Here is a 25,961-nt window from a genome sequence, read left to right as displayed (position 1 = left end):
GGTGTCCATAAAGTGCTGATTCTAAATGTAACAAAACATATATAGCCAAATTGTCTCTTTTCAAACCAATGTTGTCTATGTTTGAACGACAATTCCTGACAAAGGTGGCAGGCTGGACCCAATATCAACAGTTAAGGTCACATAAACAGTTCAATCAGGAAAAACCTCCTTTTGAATGAACAATATCTACATATTTATTGACGTGTGCACAATAAAATCAATGGGAAAAGTCTTTTTGCAATTACACCATATATCAAATTCCCATCATGACATCATCATATTTTAAAGGGGGTCGAGAAGCAAGTATGAGTATTGTACGCTACCCGCAATGGAGTGTAAAATGTGATGAATGAAGAGGATGAAGAGGAGCGAGCACCGGTGAGCTCAGACCTGGGAGCTGGAAATGATGAACTGGAGGTGACGGTGGAGGAGAAATAACAATTCACGTTGAAATGTGAGCTGACAGCAATGGAGAGGAAAATATTTAACCCTCCTGTTGTCCTCATGTCAAATTTGTTTCTACATCAGACATTTGGGTTTCTTTCAACCAAACTGTCGCAAAATAACATGCATGGTTCCATACAATGCTCTCTCTAAGTAAAATTAGGATCAGATTTCTACTTTCATTGAATTTTCGGTTTGATTTAATAGCATTATCCTGACTAAACATTGACATATCTCTGAATATCCAATAACTTCATTCATCTGATGACTATTAGTCAAGATTATTTAGAAGTTCTGTTTTTCACAAGTTATAGATAATTTCAAATAAACGAGGTTCATTGACAAAGAATTTCAAAAATGTGTGTAAAACTATTGGTAATAAGTTGTTAGAAGTGGTGAATATACTGTTGGTAGTGGAAAAAAGTGCCAAAAAAAATATTGACAGCAAGAATGTGATAGGCTGGTAGAGAGTGTGGCTAAATCTGGTTGGTTTAAAGGTCCCTAACATGGTGCTTTTTGAATGGTTTATTATAGGCCTTATTGGTCGCCTAATACTGTATCTGAAGTCTCTTTCCGGAAATTCAGCTTTGGTGCGGATTACAGCCACTAGAGCCAGTCCTACAATGAGCTTTCCTTAGGATGTGCCTATGAGGGGGGGGGGGGGGGGGGGGGGGGGGCAACGTGGAGGCACTGGCTACTGCTATCATGGAGGCATTATTGCTGCCTGAGAACAAACTCTGTTTTGTATATGTGTTGTATGTTGTTGTTTTTATGTATTTTATTGTTAATGTTTTTATTGAGGCGGAACATGTTTGCAAAGAAGCACGTTGTACTGTGTCCAGGTGTGTATGTGACAAATACATTTGAATTTCTTTTTCTTCATCTTGACAGTTTTTTTTTTTTTGTGTGTGACAGCCGGCAGTATGCAGAGGAGGTAAGTAGGAGGGAATGTGTTTTTGTGTGTGGGTGTGCAAGTGAGGGATTGTTGAAACAGGAGAGAAAGAAAGCGGAGTTTGCCCTTTTAAAAAACAACGTATGTACACATTCATGTTGTCCTTGTCTGTTTAAGTTTAAAAGACAGTTTGAGCTGCCTGGGCTGCACTCTGGTGGAGCCATCATGGAGAGAGCTGTGGTGCAAGTCACCCTCTTTGGGCTGCTGCTGGTTTTGGCTAGCACACTACCAAACAAGGTAAGGTCACAAAACTTAAAGGACACACCACCACACTGCTAGGAAACTGAATCTAAATCTACATTTTTAAACTGTGACAAGGCAATTGTGTCTGTCTTCATCTGAGGTATAGATCAACAATATGTTTTCGTTTCTTAAAGAAAAAACTTTTTGGACATACAAGCCCAACACTGCAACAACATTTAATATATCTTACTACTAATTTATTACTTACTTATTTATTATCTGATGTTTGTGTTTAAGTATTTCAGCATCTTTCGGTCAGGTTGAAGGACCTGTTGGCTCTCACCCTCAGTGGTGTGTCTCTGTCTGTGTGTGTGTGTGTGTGTGTGTGTGTGTGTGTGTTTATTGCTCATGTTGTTGCGCCGTAAATCTGTTTACACAGTGATAATGGTGGGCCACAATCAGGGTTAATCAATGCATTTTATGGTTAAGACTTTGTAAAGGTTCAGTAATATTGGGAGTCAATCCCATATGAAAACATGGATAAAACAATGAGAATAGGGTGCAGTTAGACCAACAAGATTTCATTGATGCCACCCACACTTTTTAGTTTTTTTTGTTTTTCACCATCATCTGATCTTGGGTCAGTTGGTCGTCAGCCAGTGGCATTGACCAAGCCATTTATTTGATTGTGAAATGTGACTCCTCCTGTATTTGCTCAGGACAACTGGAACATCTACCACAATGCTAGGAAACTGAGTCTATTATAAATATGTTTGCTATCTGACAGGAAACTTGTATCTCCAAATTTTATCACCACCCTCTGTAGGTTTTTCTGTAACAAGGCAATTCTGACTTCTTCTGAGGTAAATCGATCAACAATATGTTTTCATTTTCTTAAAGAACAAAACGTTTTGGACATACAAGCACAACACAGCAACATATCAAACAACATAACATATATCTCACTGCTGACTTAATGCTTACTTATTATCTGATAATTGGTCAGGTCAGGTTGAAGGACCTGGTGGCTCCCACCCTCAGTATTGTATCCGTGTGTATGTTTTTGTGTGTGTGTGTGTGCGTGTGCGTGTGTGTTTATAACTCCAGCGTTCGGGCCGTAAATCTGTTTACACAGTGACAATGGGGGGTCAAAAACAGCTGGTGTCCCTGATGTTAGACATTACATTTTAGGGTTAAGACTTGGTAAAGGTTAAGTCGAATTGGGAGTCATTGCCAAGTGAAAACATGGATAAAACAATGAGGATGGGGTGTTTCTGGAGTTAGACCAACAAGATTTCACTGATGCCAACCACACTTTTTAGTTTTTCTCCATCATCTGATCTTGGGTCAGCTGGTCGTCAGCCAGTGGCATAAACCAAGCTATTTATTTGATTGTGAAATGTGACTCCTCCTGTATTTGCTCAGGACGACTGGAACATCTACAGCTTTCACATCAACTCCACAGTGACCAGTCGTTATGCAACCACGATCATCACAAGTCGCGTCGCCAATCGCATGGACGACTCAAAGGAAATACAGTTCCAGGTCCGGATTCCCAAGAACGCCTTCATCAGTAAATTCAGAATGTGTGTGAAGCAAAAAACATTTATACATAATTTTGCACATAAAGATTTCTACAAAAAAAGCATCATGAAAGTAAATCATGGGCTATTCAGAATTCTGTATACACAAACAAAAACTTAATTCTTGTTTTCTTCAGGTTGATAGATGGCCAAGTGTACGATGGTGTTGTGAAAGGTAAAGAGAAAGCTCAGCAGCAGTACACTGAGGCTGTTTCCCGTGGACAAAGCGCTGGGCTTGTCAGGTAAGTAGATCAATGGATCAGTTTATTGCCATGTCCAATATAGCATGTTTTCAATTTCATGTTTTTTAGAAGGGCCTTGTGTGTCCTTCAGGATAAAGGAGGAGACATTTTTTTTTCAAAACATTTTTCTCAAATGTTTGCATTTTTCTTTTTAAATACGGCTACTTTATTGCAATCAGGTCTGTGAAATTCTTCAAATTAAACAATCTGTAAAGGAAATGTTGCTGTTTAGTTGAATTACTCACATCCACACCATAATCTATGATGAGAGGTCATAAGTGTCATTGTTCCATTGTAAAGGGGTCAGAAGGAGAACCACTGCTTTAATGTATTGTCTCTGTTGCAGTTCTGTAGGGAGGACCCTCGAGGAATTTAAGACCTCTGTGACTGTGGCTGCCCACAAAAAGGTCACCTTTGAACTTACATATGAGGAGCTGCTGAAACGCAAGCTTGGCAAGTACGAGCTGCAAATCCACGCTCGACCCATGCAGCCTGTCAAAGACTTCAAGGTGTGTCTTTCCTGATGGTTTCTATCCATCTTAAAAAAAAACTTTTAACGTAATCAGAACTTCAAAGTATTGTATTCTTTTTTAATTTATTCTCAATGCCAGATCGATGTGTACATTAATGAGAAAGCTGGCATCAATTTCATCGAGGTTAAAGGAGGACTAAGCACCAAAGCTCTGGCTAATGCCATCACCAGAACACATGAAGATAAACAGGTACATGCAGAGAAGCAAGGTTATCTTTGTTGTGAAGGCCATTTTACTAATATCAATACTAAAAGAATATCTGTTTGAACACAGTATGCCTTATGGCCCTGGCCATTCTGTCTTATTGCTCATCCTTGTGCACATCTCTTAGTATAAGTCATTCGTTTTGAAATACTGTTTATCTTTATGCACATTTGCAACTTGCAGTTTTTCCTTTGTTGTTATGCCAAACTGCATTTTGTTGTACATGTAGTGCTCAACTCTGTGCCGAGACAATACAGTTGAATCTAATAAAATGAAATGAAATGCAGAGGACTCATATTTTTGGCCAATGATTCCTGTTCATCAACTGCCATATCCATCAAGAGTCTCTAAAACCTGTCTCATCCTGTTTCAGGCGAGGGTGTATTTCTACCCAACAGAGGACCAACAGAAAACATGTGATGTCTGTGGAGAGCAGGGTATGAATGGAGATTTGGTTATTGCTTATGACGTCAACAGGGACACCTCACTTGGAGACATCAAGGTAAAGCAAGAGTTCCTTTCTTGGATGAGTCTAAAAGTCTATTAGCATTGTTAAAAATACAATACTTATTTAAATTGCTATCTCACCCTATTAACTTTTCTAACCAATCAAACTTTCTTCTTCTTCCCCCTAAGACATCAGCTGGATACTTTGTTCATCACTTTGCTCCATCTAGTCTTTCCCGCATACCAAAAAATGTTGTCTTCGTTATTGATCAAAGTGGCTCAATGGCCGGCAGAAAAATGGAACAGGTACAGCATTTGAAGACTTAAGTTTTTGACGGATAGTGACTGTAGCACTGGATGTTTTGATGTCAGTTAATTATGTTTATGAATAATATGTATATATATATATATATATATATATATATATATATATATATATATATATATATATACATATTATTCATGTGTTATTCACACATATAGTAATTTCTCATGTGTGAATGATGTTTTTGCCCAGACCCGAATAGCATTAATCCACATTTTGAATGACCTGGCGGAGGATGACCACTTTGGTCTTATCACCTTTGATAGCAGCATTTTTCACTGGAAACGAGAACTTGTTCAGGCCAACAAGAAAAACCTGGAGAGTGCTAAGACATTTGCACAGAATATTAGAGACAGAGGAGGTGAGATTTTTAATAAATATTTGAAGAATTTATGCGAGTATTGCAGTAATGGCAGTAACAAAACATAGTTTCATTCGATTTCAGCCACAGACATTAACGCAGCAGTGTTGGAAGGATCCCGTATGCTGAATGCACATCCCAGAGAAGGTTCAGCATCTATTGTCATACTTCTCACCGATGGAGACCCAACCTCAGGTTACAATAAAACACACATGCACACAAACGTGAGAAAATACTTAAATAGATTCTAATAGATTTCTTTTTGTGATGCCATCACAAACTGCCGTGAGACTGGGTTGCTTCTGCAACACAGAAAGATGTTAATTTTTTTAAATTATTGTCTCGTTGATTTTAAAATTGACGATAAAGCAGGGGGTTGTTTTAGGGCGTGGCTATGATGTGACTGACAGTTGACTGCCTGTCAGTCATGAAACCGGTATAGCAAAGCTTATCCATGGCACATGAACTTAAAACCTAGTGAAGCTAAATATTACCTCTAATTATGTAGGACAGCTTTCAGCAGCAGTTACATCCAGATTGCCAGTGAAAGTTTGTAACGTAACGTGGAGTTTAAATTAAACAGTGTTGTCAACTCTCAGATAACGTCACAGTCAGATACCGCCCAAAAGTCCATGGCCACTCACTCCTCCTTCTCGTCTCAAACCGTCCCATCCGCAACCAGGATGGCTGCTCAACGACTTATAGCAGATTTCCACACATTCTCTGTCCATTAATGTTAACAGTCTATGGTAACAAGTAAGGTTATTTTAGCGCGTACGTACCAGTACCATTTCAAACCTTTGCAGCCTTTTGCACTCCGTCACTAACCGGTTGACGTCAATCAGTCAGCGAGGGTTCAAGGCTTTAGGCCAGAGGGGAGAATGGGTTGGGCCCATGTATCACTGTCTGAGGGAATTTGATGTCAACTTGCCCTTTTAAATCCCATGCCTTGGTTCTTTGCAGGGGAGACAAATCTTGAACGAATACAATCAAATGTCAGAAGGGATATTGCAGAGAAGTTCCCACTCTACTGTCTTGGTTTTGGTTATGATGTCAATTTTGAGTTCCTTGAGAAGATGTCGCTGCAGAACAATGGTGTGGCACGACGGATTTACGAAGACTCTGACGCTGATTTACAGCTGAAGGTATTTAAATTCACTCAATAACATCCTAAATACTCTGTTTACCATGTTATTTACTACATTTCCAAAGTTAAAATTGATCCTGATTGGCTGTGGCAGATAAACATTTATACAGCAGCCATACTGTACCGTGTGTCAACAGGGTTTCTATGAAGAGGTGGCCACTCCTCTGTTGACAGATGTGACAATGATCTATAATGGAGTGACCAATCTAACCCAGACTAACTTTAGCCAGTACTATAATGGCTCTGAGATTGTGGTGGCCGGTCAGATCACTGACAACAACATTGAAACCTTCACTCCACAAGTTGTAGCCATTTCGGTAAGGATCGCTCAAAGCACATCAGCTGTAATCTTCTGAAAGGTTGGTGAAATCCCTTGTGTATACTGACATAATAATGAATTTGGACTATGACAGAAGGACAGAAGAGTGACGTTTTCAGACACAAACGCCACAGTGGAGTACACTGGCACAGATTTTGACAGCCACATCCAGAGGGTTTGGGCCTACCTCACAGTCAAACAGCTTCTGGAGAAAGAGTGAGTGTGATATCGGCAGCTGTAACTCAGGTGGTAGATCATCTATCAATCGAAAGGTTGGTGGTTCAATCCCTGTAAATGGACTGCATTTATATATTGCTTTTCCAGTCTTAACGACTACTCAAAGCACTTTTACATAGTACAGGAACCATTCACACACATTCACCCCCTGTGGCCGAGGCTGCCATACAAGGTGCCACCTGCTCATCAGATAAACATTCACACACATTTAAACTCCGATACGCAGCAACTCAGGATTCAGTGTGTTGCCCAAGGACACTTCGACGTGGACTGCAGGGCCAGGGATCAAACCACCAACCTATCTTACTTTACTGACATTTCAAATGATTGAATTTGTGACACAATTTGTGACACAGGCTGGTGTTATCTGGAGCTGAGAAGAAGAAGGTGAAGAAGGAGGCCTTGGAGCTGTCGCTCAAGTATAGCTTTGTGACCCCACTCACATCCATGGTGGTCACCAAGCCTCTAGGGGAGAACACAGATGTGCTCCATAAACCTAAGGAAGGTGAAACAACACAGGCACTGCCACCTCTTGTAGGGCAAAGACAATTGCCAAGGAGGAAAGGTTCTCGGGCATACAGCAAATCCTTTCGTAGTAAGCAAAACAAACGTTAACAAAACAAACACAATGAAAAATCAAGTGTTACAAGTTTCTTATTGCAGGTTAAACCCACCAGCATGACTTGATAACAGGTGGTGTATCACAATGTAAAATATAACAAATAAATAAATCAAATTTTAAGTGTGGGTATAGAACTATACATAAATTTGTGTATGTAAAAATAAATAATTTATTCAGTTAATTTAAACTTTAATTGCTAATACTCAAGTGTCTGCAAAATTAGCAGAACATTGATGGAAATGAAACCAAATGAGATACAATTTTGAGTATTTTTCAGTACATAAATAACAATGTTATTACTTTTTTCTTTTTAACAGCACAAATGTTTTCATCAAGTAAGTCAATCAGTAGGTACATAGATAGACATATCTGAACTGTTTTGACATGAAAGATACACTATTGATTCATTGAATGTCATTTAGCATACAGTCTCTCTCATGAATACATTTTCTCGTTCTTCACATAACAATGTGTTGTTTACATTATGTGAAAAACCAAACAAAAAAATCATGACTTTTTCAAAGTAAATAACCAACTTTATCTTGACTTCATTCTATCTTTTTTTTTACAGTACCAGGTGGTTGGCCTATGCTAAGATATGGTAAGATATAGGGACATACTGTAGGTACATCTGTGCCATTCTGACATAACAGATACACAATTGATTTAATAATATTTGTAACAAAATGTATTTTAGTTTTTAAACTTTGTGCCAATGGAAATGAAAGTTTAACATTAAATAATTTAATTTTCGTGAAATCAGCCGGCTAAAAGGGAAAATCAATAGCTTATCCATTACGTAAGTCTCAATTCTGAAGGTTGCTCCTGATTTTGTGTCCAGTAATCGTAATGCTCCACACACACAAAACACTTAATCAAGTGATTTATTAACTGCTAAGAATACACACACCTACGCCTACCGCTATATGAACATAGGTCTGTAAATGAATGAATGTAATGAAAGCAAGAGTGATAGCTTTGTAGTTACAAAGGAGACAACAAAAGGAGACAACATTTTGGCATTCACACATTGAAAGAATAAGAAAAAGTAAAAAGCAGAAAAAGTAAAGATTTACCTACTTGGATGGATGGTCAGAGTGTAAACTGCGCTGTAGGGGAGAGGGAGGCGGGTGTTGGGGCGTAAACCCTTGCATGGATTATCTTGGATTAGCTTGATTTCCTCAGTTTTTATTCGGTTTCAATTAGACTCAGTTGCAATTAATTCACTATAGTGGCACAGCAATCTTTTAATCAACAGTGATGTTCATGTTCACAACCAAGTTGTGACTGTAAAGGTCATGGCAGCTGTCTGTTGTTTCTTTAGCAGTGTCCACACACAGGAATAGAACAGACTGGAATAGCTTCAGGCTGAAAGCAACCACTTAGGGTTCAGATCTTCAGAGCTTTCTTTGGAGATCAGGGGATCCACCTGAGTACCAGGCGCACAGGGCACTTCAGGCCGGTTTGGGGGTATTCTTGAGAAGCAGGGAAAGTCTGAAAAGAGGTTGACAGGGCTGTCAGCCGTAGAGATGAGCATGATGAAGAAACGGAAAAGAAAGAGGGGGTAGAGTATCCTGGCCTTTCTCTCTTAATTATAGCCTCGGTCAAGAGGGCATGTCAGTTAACAAAATGGCGCTAAACTGACCCTTCAGTTATACATTCACTTAGGGTGGTATATCTCCTGAATTGCTTGTTTCTTTCTAAAAGTAATATTACTTATTTTAGCTGTCTAACTCTCCCATATTTGAAACGTGATTCTATTTGAATACAACCGGATACAACATGACTTACAGCAAACAAATCGACAAGCATGACCATTTCAAAGTAAATTAACACCTTTTCTGTAATTATCTCTTTCTTTTTCACAGCAAAACCTATGCCAGGTAAGACATAAATACAGTATATATCATCATTTTTCCTTTTGACAACGAGGCGTCTTTCTCAAGGCGTGGATAGTGGTCTCTCCGGATTTATGGGTACACATGTCCACTGTTCTGATATGAATACACTTGTGTATATATTTTACTGTATATAGAGATTTGTGTACATTTCTTGAGTGACATCCAAAATTTGTAGAAATATGACTAAGGCAAAGTTTATTCCGATACAAAAATGGTGCTACATGGTGCCGGCTTTAATTCTCTTAGGGTGGTATATCTCCCAAATTACTTGTTTCTTTCTAAAAGTAATATTACTTATTTTAACTGTCTAACTCTCCCATATTTGAAACGTGATTCTATTTGAATACAACCGGATGCAACATGACTTACAGCAAACAAATCGACAAGCATGACCATTTCAAAGTAAATTAACACCTTTTCTGTTATTATCTCTTTCTTTTTCACAGCACAACCAATGCCAGGTAAGACATAAATACAGTATATATCATCATTTTTCATTTTAACTATGAGGCGTCTTTCTCAAGGAGTGGATAGTGGTCTCTCTGGAGGTATGGGTACACATGTCCACTGTTCTGATATGAAGACCCTCGTGTATATTTACTGTATTTAGAGATTTGTGTACATTTCTTGAGTGACATCCAAAATTTGTAGAAATATGACTAAGGAAAGGTTTATTCAGATTCAAAAATTGTGCTACATGGTGCCAGCTTTAATTTTCTTAGGGTGGTACATCTCCTGAATTACTAATTTCTTTCTTTCTAAAAGTAATATTATTTGTTTTAACTGTCTAACTCTCCCATATTTGAAACGTGATTCCGTTTGAATACAACCGGATACAACATGACTTACAGCAAACAAATCTACAAACATGACCATTTAAAGTAAATTAACAACTTTTCTGTCATCATCTCTTTATTTTTAACAGGACTTCATTTTTCATGTAAGACATAGATACATAGGTACACATCTGCAGCATTCTGACATGACGGATTCATGAATATTTATTAATTACTAATACAATGTACAATATTTCATATGTGTATAGCCCTACAGCATACATATGATATCCTGTGTTCTGTACATATTTGCCTCCTTTGCAGTACAATGTGTGTTCATTTTGTAAAAAAAAAAATTGAAGCAGAAAAACAGGGTGGAAGATGGTGCAAGATAATTATGAAATCATTACTATTTTAAAGTTATTTAACAACTGTATCACAATGTCACGTTATCATCTTTTTTCCTTTTAACAGATGGGCGTCTTTTTCCAGGCTTTGGTAGTGGTCTTGTCGGAGGTATGGGCACACATGTCCACTGTTCTGATATGAATACACTTCAATTTGTAGAAATATGACTAAGGAAAGGTTTATTCAGATGCCAAAATGGCGCTAAAGTGACCCCTCCCATTACTCATTTTTTTCTGAAAGTAATATTTGTTTTAACCGTCCAACTCCCCCATATTTGAAACAACATGATATTATTCCACTTGAAAAAAACTTGGTACAGCATAATTTACAGCAAACTGATTTACAACCATGACCATTTCAAAGTTAATTAATGCATTTTTCTGTTATCATCTCTTTTTTTTAACAGAACCAGGTATGCCAGGTAAGACATGGATTTATATCATCCTTTTTCCTTTTTACAATAACGCATCTTTCTCAAGGTGTGGGTAGTGGTCTCTCCGGAGGTATGGGAACACATGTCCACTGTTCTGATATTGTGTATATACTTTACTGTATATAGAGATTTGTGTACATTTCTTGAGTGACATCCAAAATTTGTAGAAATATGACTAAGGCAAGATTTATTCAGATACCAAAATGATGCCAAACTGACCCCTCCCAACTTTAATTCTCTCAGGGTGGATTATCTCCTGTAATTACTCGTTTCTTTCTAAAAGTCTCCCGTATTTTAAACTAAATTATATTATTACACTTGAATGAAACCTGATGCAGCAGAATTTACAGCAAACTAATTTACAACCATGACCATTTCAAAGTAAATTAACAACTTTTATGTTATTATCTCTTTCTTTTTATCAGGACAACCTATGCCAGGTAAGCCACAGATACATGGGTACACATCTGCAGCATTCTGACCTGACAGATTCATGACTATTTATTAATTATTAATATAATGTATTTTATATAATGTATAGCCCTACATACATACATAGCTCATGTGTGCTGTACATATTTGCCTTCTTTGCAGTACAATGCATTGTTTTCATTTTGTAAAAGAAGAACTAAGCAGAAAAACTGAGGGTGGAGGATGGTGCAAGCTATTATGACTATTTCAAAGTTATTTAACAACTGTATCACAATGTCATATTATCATTTCTTTTCTTTTTAACAGCTGTTGATCTTTCTCTAGTTGTTGAAGGTATGGGCACACGTGCACTGCTCTGACATGACTACTCTTGTGTACATATTTTACTGTATGTAGAGATTTATTCACGTTTCTTGAGTGACATCCAACATTTGTTGAAATCTGACTAAGGCAAGGTTTATTCCACATCTGCATTCATGACAAAGGTGTGGCAGTGTAATGATCAACTCCTAAGTATATATTTTGTTCTTCTTGGCTAAATGTATTTCACAATACACTGTTTAGATAAGGGAAACTACTTAGATAAGGGTTCCCTCTTGCAGACACAACCGGAGGTGACATTGCAGGCAAACTGTGGTGTCACAAATTCTAGTGGGTTTCCAGATCATGCAAGTTGTATGACAATAATGTTTTGCTCAGCATGTTTTGTGTGGGGTACTGCTTCAAAAGGGCTCTTCTGGACATTCCCATAAGCCATTGAGTTTATCAGTAGTAGTTTATTACCATTAACCCTATTGTAATGATACTCTGACACTTCAAAGACACATTCCTTCACAATCCTTAATTCTACCCATAATTCTTTAGTTTGGTACCTATACATACATAATATATGCAATATAATCTTTCATAATTAGTAATTTCATAATAGTCTTCAACTATGTGACGTAGTTTAATCGCAATTACAAAATTGCAACAAGATTGCAGTGACTTAAAAATGTGTAACATTCATTGTTTTTAGAAGCTAATTCTTCTGTGCTTTTCTAAATGTAGCTATGGTTGTGTAACAAAGAGTATTTTTACAGAAATGTACATACTAATAGATGTTTAATTCTTAAGTTTCACTGTTCATTTTTCAGAACGCCTGAAAAGCCCACCGACCAACAGGGATCAAGATGACATGGTAGCTTCATCAGGTAAACTTCATTTTGCAGTTCTGATCCATCCTTCAAATTTTTGCCAACAAATTATTGTTTGGAAAATATTTCCAACAGCTAGGACATTTGCTATTGATTGAGGAAGAAATGCATGTGGTGAAATTATTTGCTAACACATTGCATGTTTCATGGTATAGTTTCTATAAAATTGATCTATATGTGTTTGAAATCATAGAAAAAATGTAGTAATTTATTATGAGGCAATAATATTAGTTGCCCTCGTATCATCAGTTTGCAGAATTTGTTGTGGGGTTAAAGAAGGGTGTACTTTTACTAAGAGATTCTTGGCTGTGACCATAAATAGTAAAATAATATAATTTGGGTTACGCTGAACTATTCTTTGAAATCTTGGGAGTCTGAGAACATAATGGTACCAGTCTTTCATACTTTATGTGCCACACAAGAACAGGTGTGACTTTACCTTTTACTGTAAATGTAATTCTCAAATGATACATGTTTACTGACCCCCACGTGATAGTCAAGATTTTAAATAACCATTGTCAAAAACTGTCACGCTAAATATGAATATGAATAAAGGGTGTACTTTTACTAAAAGCTTCTTGTCTGTGACCATGAATAGTAAACTAACATAATTTGGCTTAACTGTTCTTTGGAATCTGAGAACACAATGGTACTCGTCTTTCATTCTTTATGTGCGGGTGTGCTTTTACCTTTTGAATGTAATTCTCAAATGATACATGTTTACTGATACGAAAGTCAAGATTTTGGATAACTATTATCAAACACTATAATTCATCTTATAGTTAGTTAAATTGGTGAGCAACAATCATTTTCAGATTCTCCTTCTGCTGTGTGACGCTGTGTTCCTCTCTAGTTCCTCTTACCCACAGGTTTCTGCTAAAAACTGAGAATCTGTCTCTTCCGCTCTGCTTTGATGTCACTGGAGACGTTCGCCTTAAACTACTTCACCATCCCAACAGAGGTCAGTAATGTTACTCTTTGTGCCATCACAGTTTTTCTTAGATTCCTTACAGCCCAGTCAATTGTCAGTTATATTATGTGTATCAACCCATAATTATCCCCTAGCTTGACGTGGTGGAAAGTACCTGAGTATATTTAAATAAGTACTATACTTAAGTACTTTTATGAGTATGTACTGTATATGTGTACCACCAAAGAGATTTTTCCCCTCTTAACTTTATCCGACAATTTAATTGAAATTACAGTTTTTTGGTCTAAACAGGTAAAATTGTCCAATATTTCCCAAAAAAAGCAAAGATTAGAGAAAAGACGAAAAGATTAATTCAAATACAAGTACAAGTTGCTGATAATACTTCTGTACTTTTACTTAAGTGGGATTTTGAGTGAAGGTCTTGTACTTGGAGTATTTTTTTATGTTGTTGTACAGGTACTTTGCTCTAAGATCCCATCCACTCAAAAACGTGCAATGTCCCCTAAAATGTCTGAATAGACTGACTTGTATCTATGCAAAGATCCAGAATTTCTCAATGAAGGAGAAAGAGTAGGCCATTTTCTTTTAAAAATACTTTAAAAAGTGTCTGGAGGAGGACTTCAAGTGAAAGATATTGTACTGTAAGTGTGGTGTTGAGTTGCATTTGTTCTCTTTTGTGTTAGAGCTGTCTGTGAATGGCGAGCTTGATACAGTAATGAATGGAGGCTTCAGAAGGATTGTCATCCACCTTAAGACTGACCTCCATGTTGAGGTTGACACCAATGTCATCACTGTACGAGAAGGACAGACAACGACACACCACACTGGACAGGATCTCATCACAGCTGGAAGGTGACTTTGCATTGTAACAGTACTGACCAAGAAATAGTCAGGCACATCACCCCCCAGTTTGTTGTGTTCATACCCAGATTTTTGTACAGATAAAACAAATGAGATACAACATGTTAATTAGTGAGCTTTAGAGGTGCTGGTGCAGATTTTGTTACCCTTGGACAGAGCCAGGCTAGCAGTTTCCTCTGTTTCCAGTCTTTATGCTCAGCTAAGGTATCTGGCTGCTGACTTTAGCTTCAGATTTCCTGTACAAACATGAGAGTGGTATTAAACTTCTTAGCTAACCCCCAATTTCCACTGGATACGTAACGGATCCGGATCTGCTCCGGAATGGCGGCGGTGTCATTAGGTCTCGATCAAAGTCAATGTGTATATTTCCACGGACTGTGTACCAATTCCATCCGAGCTCTGGCAAACTGCAGCCCTCCGGAGTAAATACGCAGAACTTTTATTTTTTCTGGATGCCGGAGAACTCCGCAGCAATTCAACACACTGCAGGAAGTTGAGCATAGAAACAAAATAAAACATCTGATTTATTTTCAAAATAAAATACACCATGCTCACGGCGGATCATATTTTACTGCACTACACCTTGAAAACAGCACAGAGTTGTTTCCTCTCTATTCTTCTGGATGGAAACACACTGTTGTTGTTTTTGTGGTTTTATTCTACATGAATTTGCGAGATATCGTGGGTCCTCGAGACTTCAGCTGTCAGTCATGGCCGCAGCCGTTCCGCAACAAATCTGGACCTGGTGGGCGTTGACAGACTGCGGAGCACGGAGCTGACCCGCAGCGGAGCTGATCCACAGTTGTTACGCATCCGGTGGAAATTTGGGGTTGCTCTCAGCATGAAAGCCAATCAGCATATTTCCTACAATGTCAAATTTGGGGTTGCTCTCAGCATGAAAGCCTATTTCCTACAATGACAAACTTTCCTTTGAAACAAGTGCAAACAAGTCCAAAATTAAGACCATATTTTTCTAGTTTGACAGTGATGAGGCGCGACAAGGAAATAGACGTTGCAGTTGGAGACATACGCATGGTCATCTATATTCATGAGAAGGATGGCGTAGAATTCCTTTGGCCGGTTTTAAGACAGCAGCCACTGGACAACAACGTTACAGGAATTTTGGGTGGGTGAAAATGTTGGATTTGTTTGATAGATTTGATATCAGGTCAAACATGGTTAGTGTCAGAATACAAATATCTTTTGCTGAGTCTCTTGTAGTGGCAACTTTCATTGTCATTGCTTTATTGTTTGTCCTCTTTGTGTCCAGCTCTAAAGCCAGCAGTTTATGAGGAGGTGCAACAAACTCCCTCAACAAAACTTAAGATCAAAGACCAGGAGATTGACGTTACCAGGTATAAATAAGTTTGTTTGAAAACTAAAGCTGGTAGAGAGTGTTTTAATTATTATTACTCATATTATACACAAATGTGACTATTTTTGTCTTTCTTTTGTAGGGCCAATGCTGTTGACTACAGTATTGTTTCTTCCCTGACACTGGACTGCTGGCTCATGTCTGCAGAGTCTGTTCTGCAGAGACGCCTGGATGATTTCATCGTTACTCAACTTTAACTGGGAATTATGTTAAATCACTTGCAAAGATTTAATTTTAAAGAAAAAAAAGGGAAACACTGATTCATCTTGGAAAAAACTTTCCACCAGTACTAACATAAACAAATAAATAGTATCCCAGATCTTTGGTTGTCTTGTATGAGTTAACTAGATCCTAATGGTATTTTTCAAATGGCATCACTTTTTTATTTTGTTTAATAAAGTTTGTTTATTTTTAATTTTTCATTCTTAAAACTTTATTCTTGAAAGATTAGAAGATAAAATAGTAAATCACCTCCATGGTGTCAATAAAGTGCTGATTCTAAATGTAACAAAACATATATAGCCAAATTGTCTCTTTTCAAACCAATGTTGTCTATGTTTGCACGACAATTCCTGACAAAGGTGGCAGGCTGGACCCAATATCAACAGTTAAGGTCACATAAACAGTTCAATCAGGAGAAACCTCCTTTTGAATGAACAATATCTACATATTTATTGACGTGTGCACAATAAAATCAATGGGAAAAGTCTTTTTGCAATTACACCATATATCAAATGGTTGGTTTAAAGGTCCCTAACATGGTGCTTTTTGAATGGTTTAATAAAGGCCTTATTGGTCGCCTAATACTGTATCTGAAGTCTCTTTCCGGAAATTCAGCTTTGGTGCGGATTACAGCCACTAGAGCCAGTCCTACAATGAGCTTTCCTTAGGATGTGCCTATGAGGGGGGGGCAACGTGGAGGCACTGGCTACTGCTATCATGGAGGCATTATTGCTGCCTGAGAACAAACTCTGTTTTGTATATGTGTTGTATGTTGTTGTTTTTATGTATTTTATTGTTAATGTTTTTATTGAGGCGGAACATGTTCGCAAAGAAGCACATTGTACTGTGTCTAATTGTGTATGTGACAAATACATTTGAATTTCTTTTTTTTTTTTCATCTTGTCGTGACAGTTTTTATTTTATTTTTATGTGTGTGACAGCCGGCAGTATGCAGAGGAGGTAAGAGGGAGGGAATGTGTTTTTGTGTGTGGGTGTGAAAGTGAGGGATTGTTGAAACAGGAGAGAAAGAAAGCGGAGTTTGCCCTTTTAAAAACAATGTATGTACAAACTAGTGTTGTCCTTGTCTGTTTAAGTTTAAAAGACAGTTTGAGCTGCCTGGGCTGCACTCTGGTGGAGCCATCATGGAGAGAGCTGTGGTGCAAGTCACCCTCTTTGGGCTGCTGCTGGTTTTGGCTAGCACACTACCAAACAAGGTAAGGTCACAAAACTTAAAGGACACACCACCACACTGCTAGGAAACTGTGTTTATTATAAATGTTTTTGCTATCTGACAGGAAACTTATATCTTCAAATTTTATCAACACCCTCTGTAGGTTTTTCTGTAACAAGGCAATTCTGACTTCTTCTGAGGTAAATCGATCAACAATATGTTTTCATTTTCTTAAAGAACAAAACGTTTTGGACATGCAAGCACAACACAGCAACATATCAAACAACATAACATATATCTCACTGCTGACTAAATGCTTACTTATTATCTGATAATTGGTCAGGTCAGGTTGAAGGACCTGGTGGCTCCCACCCTCAGTATTGTATCCGTGTGTGTGTTTGTGTGTGTGTGTGTGCGTGTGCGTGTGTGTTTATTACTCCAGCGTTTGGGCCGTAAATCTGTTTACACAGTGACAACGGGGGGCCACAAACAGCTGGTGTCCCTGATGTTAGACATTACATTTTAGGGTTAAGACTTGGTAAAGGTTAAGTAGAATTGGGAGTCATTGCCAAGTGAAAACATGGATAAAACAATGAGGATGGGGTGTTTCTGGAGTTAGACCAACAAGATTTCACTGATGCCACCCACACCTTTTAGTTTTTCACCATCATCTGATCTTGGGTCAGCTGGTCGTCAGCCAGTGGCATAAACCAAGCTATTTATTTGATTGTGAAATGTGACTCCTCCTGTATTGGCTCAGGACAACTGGAACATCTACAGCTTTCACATCAACTCCACAGTGACCAGTCGTTATGCAACCACGATCATCACAAGTCGCGTCGCCAATCGCATGGACGACTCAAAGCAAATACAGTTCCAGGTCCGGATTCCCAAGAACGCCTTCATCAGTAAATTCAGAATGTGTGTGAAGCAAAAATCATTTATGCATAATTTTGCACATAAAGACTTCTACAATAAAGCATCATTAAAGTAAATCATGGGCTACTCAGAATTATGTATGAACCATTTCTGAATTTTTGTTCTTCTTCAGGTTTATAGATGGCCAAGTGTACGATGGTGTTGTGAAAGGTAAAGAGAAAGCTCAGCAGCAGTACACTGAGGCTGTTTCCCGTGGACAAAGCGCTGGGCTTGTCAGGTAAATAGATCAATGGATCAGTTTATTGCCATGTCCAATATAGCATGTTTTTATTTCCATATTTTGTAGAAGAGCCTTTTGTGTCCTTCAGGATAAAGAAGGAGAAAAATAAAAAAAAGAATTGTTTTGTCTGACTTTTCTCAAACGTTTGCCTTTTTCTTTTTAAATATGTGTTTGAAATTCTGAAATAAAATAAATGAAGTAATTTGTGAAGGAAATGCCACTATTCAGTTGAATTACTCACATCTCACATCCACACCATAACCTATGATGAGAGGTCATAATTGTCATTGTTCCATTGTAAAGGGGTCAGAAGGAGGACCACTGCTTTAATGTAACCCTAACCCTAACCCCTAACTCTAACCCTAACCCCCTAACCCAACCGTAACCTTAACCCTAACCCCCTAACCCTAACCCTAACCCCTAACCCTAACCCCCCAACCCTAACCCTAACCCTAACCCCTAACCCTAACCCTAACCCCTAACCCCTAACCCTAACCCTAACCCTAACCCCTAACCCTAACCCTAACCCTAACCCTAACCCAACCGTAACCTTAACCCTAACCCCCTAACCCTAACCCTAACCCCTAACCCTAACCCCCTAACCCTAACCCTAACCCTAACCCCTAACCCTAACCCTAACCCCTAACCCTAACCCTAACCCCTAACCCTAACCCCTAACCCTAACCCTAACCCCTAACCCTAACCCTAACCCCCTTAACCCTAACCCTGTCCCCTAACCCTGAGAACTGTTGCAATCCCTCGAGGAATTTAAGACCTCTGTGACTGTGGCTGCCCACAAAAAGGTCACCTTTGAACTTACATATGAGGAGCTGCTGAAACGCAAGCTTGGAAAGTACGAGCTGCAAATCCACGCTCAACCCATGCAGCCTGTCAAAGACTTCAAGGTGTGTCTTTCCTGATGGTTTCTATCCATCTTAAAAAAAAACTTTTAACATAATCAGAACTTCAAAGTTTTGTATTCTTTTTTAATTTATTCTCAATGCCAGATCGATGTGTACATTAATGAGAAAGCTGGCATCAATTTCACCGAGGTTAAAGGAGGACTAAGCACCAAAGCTCTGGCTAATGCCATCACCAGAACACATACAGATAAACAGGTACATGTTTTATTTTAATATTAGTACTAAAAGAATATCCGTTTGAACACAGTATACATGAGTCATCATGTATACTGTGTTCAAACAGATATTCTGGGCATTCTGTTTGTATTGCTCATCATTGTGCACATGTCATTTCATATTTATTTTTAAATACTGTATATCTTTATGCACTTTTGCAACAATTTTCACTTTGTTGTTATGCCAAACTGCGTTTTTTTGTACAAGTAGGGCTCAACTCTGGGCAGAAACAATACAGTTAAATCTAGTTTCATCTTGTTTCCAGGCATGGGTGTATTTCTACCCAACAGAGGACCAACAGAAAACATGTGATGTCTGTGGAGAGCAGGGTATGAATGGAGATTTGGTTGCCATTGGCGCTATTGGAGTAAAGGCACACACCGTTCATTCAAACAAACTGCCATTACACAGAGCTGGATTAAAAGCAGCAAAGTATGTAGAAATAAAGGAAGAAATAAAAAAGGAAAACTAAACTTTACATTTACAAGGAAGTTATGGTCATGTAGACAAAGAAAATAAGAAAATATGTGCAATGCCGGTGTAATTATGAGTGCAAATATATACCTCTGGTCATAGTAGGATTGACTGCAAAAGGAACCTCATCTCACCGATATCACTGATGCTCAGTGGGCTACAATGATGTTCTGAAATTAGCTTTTTGTCTTTCCTTAAGATGTACAGTAGTTGAACAAAAAGTTGACAAGTGCGAGAATTTTGATATGTGTGTGTGTGTACAATAATTTTAGGGTGAAACTACAAACACAACAAAATTAGAATGTAAGGAATAATGTAACATTAAATGACCTGGTCATCATGCAAATGAGATCCACAAGGGGAGGGTAACGCATCAAACGTCTTGTATCAGCCTGAAGGGGTTCAATTCACATTAATGACAAGCTCACTCAACATTATCCCATTTATTACACAGCTTATTACATGGCTTATTACACACTTACTCATACAGATGTTACCCGCTAATGACGCTTGCATCCCGGTTGGGACAGTCAACTTAACAGCTAGTGAGCATGGCTCACCGGTGGAAGCCAGGTGGCCACGGTGAGTGGGCTAACCATATCGCTCCTTTACGCCCTCTCTCCCTTTGTGATTGGTTAATTAGCTGTATGAAGTCAGTATGAGCACAAATATTGATTTGAAAAAGTAATTTATTGATTATTAAAATGTTCCCCAGACTCTATGATGAAAACTCCGTCCATGGCATCGGTCTGGTTTTTCTGTTATTTCTTAACAGCAGAATGCCATGATTGACCAATCAGAATCGAGTATTCAACAATGCTGTGTACTAACACAAAATAGTGTTAGCTTTTAAATACCTTTATCATACTTTACAGTCATATCAACACAATATGTGACACAGGCTGGTGTTATCTGGAGCTGAGAAGGAGAAGGTGAAGAAGGAGGCCTTGGAGCTGTCGCTGAAGTATAGCTTTGTGACCCCACTCACATCCATGGTGGTCACCAAGCCTCTAGGGGAGAACACGGATGTACTCCATAAACCTAAGGAAGGTGAAATAACACAGGCACTGCCACCTCTTGTAGGGCCAAAAGGCAGTACATTGAAAACTCTTCGGGGGACATAGTCCTCTGTTACATTGTAAGTTGTAAGCGACACAAAACAAACACAATGCAAAATCAACATTGTCTATCATCTTTTTTCAACATGTCTCTCTATGAAACAATTTGTAAATCCAGTTTAGACAGTGTTCTGTCATGACAGAAACAACTGTAAACTATTGATTGATTAATAACATAGGCCTACTGTATTTCATTCACTTTAGCACTGCAAATATGCTTTACAAAACTGAATTACAACAATGATGAGAAATATATGGAAGAGGATTAAGGCCACACGTGAAAAAAATTATTTGAGTTCTGAGAATAAACACAGAATTCTAAGATGAATGTCTTTAATAAATGCAAAATTAATTAGAAAGTCATTAATCTCAGAATTCTTACTCTATTCTTCAGATTCTGACTTTAAACTCAGAACTCAAAGAAAATGTTCACATGTGGCGATACTCCTCTTCCAAATAAACAAATGCTGCATCAATTGTTAATGTGTTTAACCAAAAACCTTTTTGGATCACAAAAAACCTTACCTGAAGGTCTCCCACTAAAAAACCTACACATTGTTTTACTGTAAATAGAGATCTGTTCACAATTCCTGAGTAACCTGTCTGAAATTTGAAGAAACATGACTAAGGCATGTCCTTCATCCACCCCCATTCTGACACCTCTGCGTGTATTGACCACCTCATGAGTAAACATTTTGCTCTTCTTAGCAGTGGCATCAATGAGGTGGGTCCTTTTCCGAGAGTTTGACGCCACAGTGGAGAAAAAGAGAAAGAAGGCAATCAAAACACAGAAAAGTTGGCGCACTGCAGAGTAGTAAGGAGCTCTATTGTTACCAAACAAACTTCCAAACTAAATTGTGTCTCACATAAAAAAGAGACACTGTTCAGAGCAGGGAAACGTGGGGTCCCCTCCTGTTGATACATCTGGAGGGGACAGTACAGGCGAGTCCCTGGTGTCACAGATTCTGTTCAAAGATCCCTGCTGTGGCAATTATGTATTATGTTATGTTCTTGTGTATTATGTTCTTCATCTGACTCTTCTTGGTCCCATTGGGTTAAGTTTTCTTACTTGTAAGAAAAACATGGACAGTGAAAGTGAAGTGATGCAGTGTTGGACTGAGCTTGAAAGCAAAACTCTTAGTTTGTTTTTCTACCTTCCAATCTCACTTGTTGTCATGATGTAAGATTTTGAATATAAGCGACCAAGCGTCAAGGTAAGGAGCTCAACATCTGGAGACCAGATGAAATGCTGTTGTGTTTTGTGAAATTATGTGTTCTTTGAAATGTAGTTGTTAAAGATGTCTCCCAGGTGGTAGCAGGTAAACTTATTTTTGCAGTTCTAATCCATGCTTCTAATGTTACTGTCATGGTTGGACAATCTCCTTAATGTGTCATTCTAATGATGGAAAATTGAATAGAAGTTTTTTTTTTCTATTTGCATGATAACACACAGGAAAAGACAATGAGGGCAGCTCCACAAACATGTAGGCATGAAGTTTCAAAAACTACATTTCTGTGTCCTAAAGATATATTTTAAATATTCACCAACAAAAGATGTTTAGCAAAATTTTTTCAACAACTAAAAAATATGTTGAGGCAAAAACGGACGTTGCCACTAACAGATTATTCTAATAATATTGTATTGTGTATTTAATGGTTTGTTTTAAAGCTGTCTGAAAATGAGTATCAATAAATGCATTGTTCTCTTAAATTAATACAATATCATCTAAAGCCTTGAATAAATGTACATAACTTGCTTTGTGTAAATGTATTCACAGCATTTTTTCTGATTATAGATAGTGTGTTTCCTACCATTGTGACAGATGAAGCATCTTATGGTAAAGTAAAAAGGGTTTAATTTACCTAAGAATAACGCTGAAATGAATGTGTCCACTGACTAATTATTTTAATAATATTGAAGAGAAAAAAAAGATTTGCTAACATTTCATGTTTTGTAATTCATAATGTAAACTACTGTATGTCCCTGTTGGATCTAAATTTCCAATAAAAACAATTTACTTTTTTTATGCCCCTTAGCCTAAACTTTCCACCAAATATCTCTGAGCTTTTCCAGTTTTTGAGATATTGTGCTAAAAGTCAAACAAACTTGATAGAGGTAGCCAATGTCTACATACATACATAAATACAGCCAAAATATGTAGTGAAGAATGTGTGTATTCCTCCTAGGGCCACAATTTAAAATGTCAATAACAAACACCAAGCTTCTGGGGGAGAACACAGATGTGCTCCATAAACCTAAGGAAGGTGAAACAACACAAACTCATTGGGCAAAAAAGCAGTAGAGGGAAAGTTTACGGGGGACACAGCCCTGTATTAAGTTGAAAGTTGAAAGCAACGCACAAAACACACACAATGCAAAATCAAAAATATCTAAAATATTTACATGTCTATCATCAGAACAATTTTTTGTTCACTTGTCAGTCTAGTTTAGACAGCATTCTGACATGACAGATCAGTCTGTAAACTATTGATTAATTAATAATATAGGCCTTTTGTATTTTACACCCTTTGGCACTGCAAATATGCTTCAGAATTTTTTTTATATAACCCAAATGTTATGAGAAACATACGGAAGAGGATTAAGGCCACATGTAAAATAAAAATTCAGAGTTTAAAGTCTCTAGTAAATCATGAAAATTCTAACCCCAGAACCTGCTGGTGGATTTGAAAAAGCATGTTTTGTTCAAAAGAAAAACTTCTTTACCTAGAAACAAGCTGAAAATAAATGGCCAACATTATGTAAAAAAAAAGCTCCAAAGTTGGGTCAAAAAACCTCATGTAGAACATGTCCAACTTCAAAAACTTTACAAAATCAACCATTAGAATCTCTCAGGACTACAATTAAAAATGTCAATCACATGATCTGATGTGATAAGAACATTTTCAAATGCAGGTACCAAAAAGTACCATTACACAGATTTTCAATTAGTAGGGCTTTCATGTGAAATCTATATGAAATTGATTTGCAATGTTGGTTAATACAATATACTCAAAAGCTTTAAAGAAAATTAATGTATTTACCTGGCTTTGTGTAAATGCATTCACAGTTGATGTTTAATTCTTTATGGATCTTGTCTTAGATTATTTTGAAGCCGCAAAGATTCCCTACCGTGTGCCTGCCGAAACAACTAATGGTAAGGTATTTATCTCATATGTGTAAATCATCATAATCATGGTTTAGTTATATATAAAATTGAAAGTTTGTGGTAATTCATTACGACTGATGATGGGAGAAAAGGTGTGGAAGGTAATGAAAATAAAGACAGTTTTTGTAATAACTACATTTTACTGTTGCCTTTGTCAATAATATTGCATGGTGATATCACTGTTTAATAATGGCGGTTGTCTCATCATTATTGTTGTTAATGAATTTAACCTCAACAGAGGTGTTTATTTCCAAACAGGCTTGGAAGCTGGACGGTTATAAAGTGATGTCAAAGTTTGGATTTAATTAGCAGAAGTATTTTGCCAGCGGTACTGTTATTAGTTTTTTTTAAAGTTAGCACACTCTCACGACAGCTCTCTTTTCCCAGTAAGGCCCTGAGATGACAATGTCTTCTGCCGTTGGCTTAGATGTGGTGAATTTACAGTTCGCAGCAACTTAACACGATTTAGTGTCTGGCTTTGTTTGGATATCTAGTGTCAGCAAAAATGCCTTTTAGTGAGTTTCCTTTTAGCAAAATTATCTCAGTGAATTTAAGCTGGGCTTTTATTGTGAAGGGTAGACAAAGAAAAGTCAGTGTTATGGCAGCGTTTTTTTTTTCAAGCTTTAGTGTGTGGCCATTTAATTTTATTCACATTAATTCACTTTGACTTTATGTATTTTTATGTATGAATTGAAAAAAGTTTTGACAGTGTTGGATATTTGGTACCCAGGAAGCCAAGTAGATTGGATCAACAGTTCTCGAGATATTTGAATGACACACACAAGCGCACGCACTCGCACACACACACACACACACACACGCGCACACACACGCACACACACGCACACACACATGTGTCCTCAATTTATAGTCTGTCAATTTCTTTATAGAATTTCCCTTGTGTCACTGTAAGCTGGCAGAATATTCAAAATGAAGACTGACAACAAAGGCCTCAGATGTGTATACTGTAATACACATACGTACATGTGTATATAATAAGCCTAAAGTTATTTTTTTTGATATGAATAAAGGGTGTACTTTTACTAAAAGGTTCTGGTCTGTGACCTTAAAACTAACATAATTTGGCTTAACTGTTCTTCGGAATCTGAGAACACAATGGTACTCGTCTTTCATTCTTTATGTACGGGTGTGCTTTTACCTTTTGAACGTAATTCTCAAATGATACATGTTTACTGATACGAAAGTCAAGATTTTGGATAACTATTATCAAACACTATAATTCATCTTATAGTTAGTTAAATTGGTGAGCAACAATCATTTTCAGTTTCTCATTCTGCTGTGTGATGCTGTGTTCCTCTCTAGTTCCTCTTACCCACAGGTTTCTGCTAAAAGCTGAGAATCTGTTTTGATGTCACTGGAGACGTTCGCCTTAAACTACTTTACCATCCCAACAGAGGTCAGTAATGTTACTCTTTGTGCCATCAAAGTTTTTCTTAAATTCCTTTTTTCTTAAATTCCTTTAATTTTTATTTTTTAACTGTTTTTTAACTGATTTTGTGTAAAGCACTTTGAATTGCCCTGTTGCTGAAATGTGCTATTCAAATAAAGCTGCCTTGCTTTGCCTTACCTCAACAGCCC

At 37.6% G+C, this 25,961-nt stretch overlaps 2 protein-coding genes across 7 annotated transcripts; both read left to right on the top strand.

Annotated features, from left to right (window-relative positions):
* Positions 1-1,127: 1,127 nt before the first annotated feature.
* On the top strand, positions 1,128-16,233 carry LOC116688679 (inter-alpha-trypsin inhibitor heavy chain H3). Of its 6 annotated transcripts, none has more exons than XM_032514860.1 (29): positions 1,128-1,286; positions 1,360-1,378; positions 1,514-1,633; positions 3,005-3,165; positions 3,300-3,404; positions 3,751-3,913; positions 4,016-4,126; positions 4,515-4,643; positions 4,778-4,894; positions 5,106-5,274; positions 5,359-5,469; positions 6,238-6,419; positions 6,559-6,738; positions 6,835-6,956; positions 7,334-7,572; positions 7,917-7,934; positions 8,171-8,200; positions 9,468-9,482; positions 9,947-9,961; positions 10,751-10,792; positions 11,091-11,105; positions 11,543-11,557; positions 11,874-11,882; positions 12,686-12,742; positions 13,599-13,706; positions 14,360-14,528; positions 15,515-15,663; positions 15,808-15,892; positions 15,995-16,233. In XM_032514860.1, the coding sequence occupies exons 1-29, from the start codon at positions 1,150-1,152 to the stop codon at positions 16,107-16,109; spliced, it is 2,907 nt and encodes a 968-aa protein (XP_032370751.1). In that variant the 5' UTR covers positions 1,128-1,149; the 3' UTR covers positions 16,110-16,233. The 6 variants fall into 6 exon arrangements, with proteins under 6 accessions (XP_032370751.1, XP_032370749.1, XP_032370752.1 ...); XM_032514858.1 differs by having other exon boundaries at positions 11,856-11,882; XM_032514861.1 differs by lacking the exon at positions 7,917-7,934.
* Positions 16,234-17,068: 835 nt separating this feature from the next.
* On the top strand, positions 17,069-18,492 carry LOC116688681 (inter alpha-trypsin inhibitor, heavy chain 4-like). Its single transcript, XM_032514864.1, has 4 exons — positions 17,069-17,094; positions 17,237-17,348; positions 18,066-18,226; positions 18,357-18,492. Exons 1-4 carry the CDS (start codon positions 17,084-17,086, stop codon positions 18,463-18,465), a joined length of 393 nt encoding a protein of 130 aa, XP_032370755.1. The 5' UTR covers positions 17,069-17,083; the 3' UTR covers positions 18,466-18,492.
* The last annotated feature ends 7,469 nt before the right edge of the window (positions 18,493-25,961 follow it).

Source organism: Etheostoma spectabile, chromosome 4 (genome assembly GCF_008692095.1).
Source record: "Etheostoma spectabile isolate EspeVRDwgs_2016 chromosome 4, UIUC_Espe_1.0, whole genome shotgun sequence".
Lineage (NCBI taxonomy): Eukaryota > Metazoa > Chordata > Actinopteri > Perciformes > Percidae > Etheostoma > Etheostoma spectabile.
The sequence above is the reverse complement of the archived record's forward strand: the minus strand, read 5'-3'. Positions and strand labels throughout refer to the sequence as shown.

What these genes read in the sequence shown, in the direction of transcription:
- LOC116688679 (XM_032514858.1), top strand. Translation starts at nt 1,150, where the DNA reads ATGGAGGCATTATTGCTGCCTGAGAACAAACTCTGTTTTGTATATGTG. An exon ending in GATCTCATCACAGCTGGAAG is followed by an intron (nt 14,529 to 15,514) that starts GTGACTTTGCAT and finishes ATATTTTTCTAG; the next exon opens with TTTGACAGTGATGAGGCGCG. An exon ending in CAGGAGATTGACGTTACCAG is followed by an intron (nt 15,893 to 15,994) that starts GTATAAATAAGT and finishes TTTCTTTTGTAG; the next exon opens with GGCCAATGCTGTTGACTACA.
- LOC116688681 (XM_032514864.1), top strand. An exon ending in CTAGCACACTACCAAACAAG is followed by an intron (nt 17,349 to 18,065) that starts GTAAGGTCACAA and finishes GTATTGGCTCAG; the next exon opens with GACAACTGGAACATCTACAG. An exon ending in TTCATCAGTAAATTCAGAAT is followed by an intron (nt 18,227 to 18,356) that starts GTGTGTGAAGCA and finishes GTTCTTCTTCAG; the next exon opens with GTTTATAGATGGCCAAGTGT.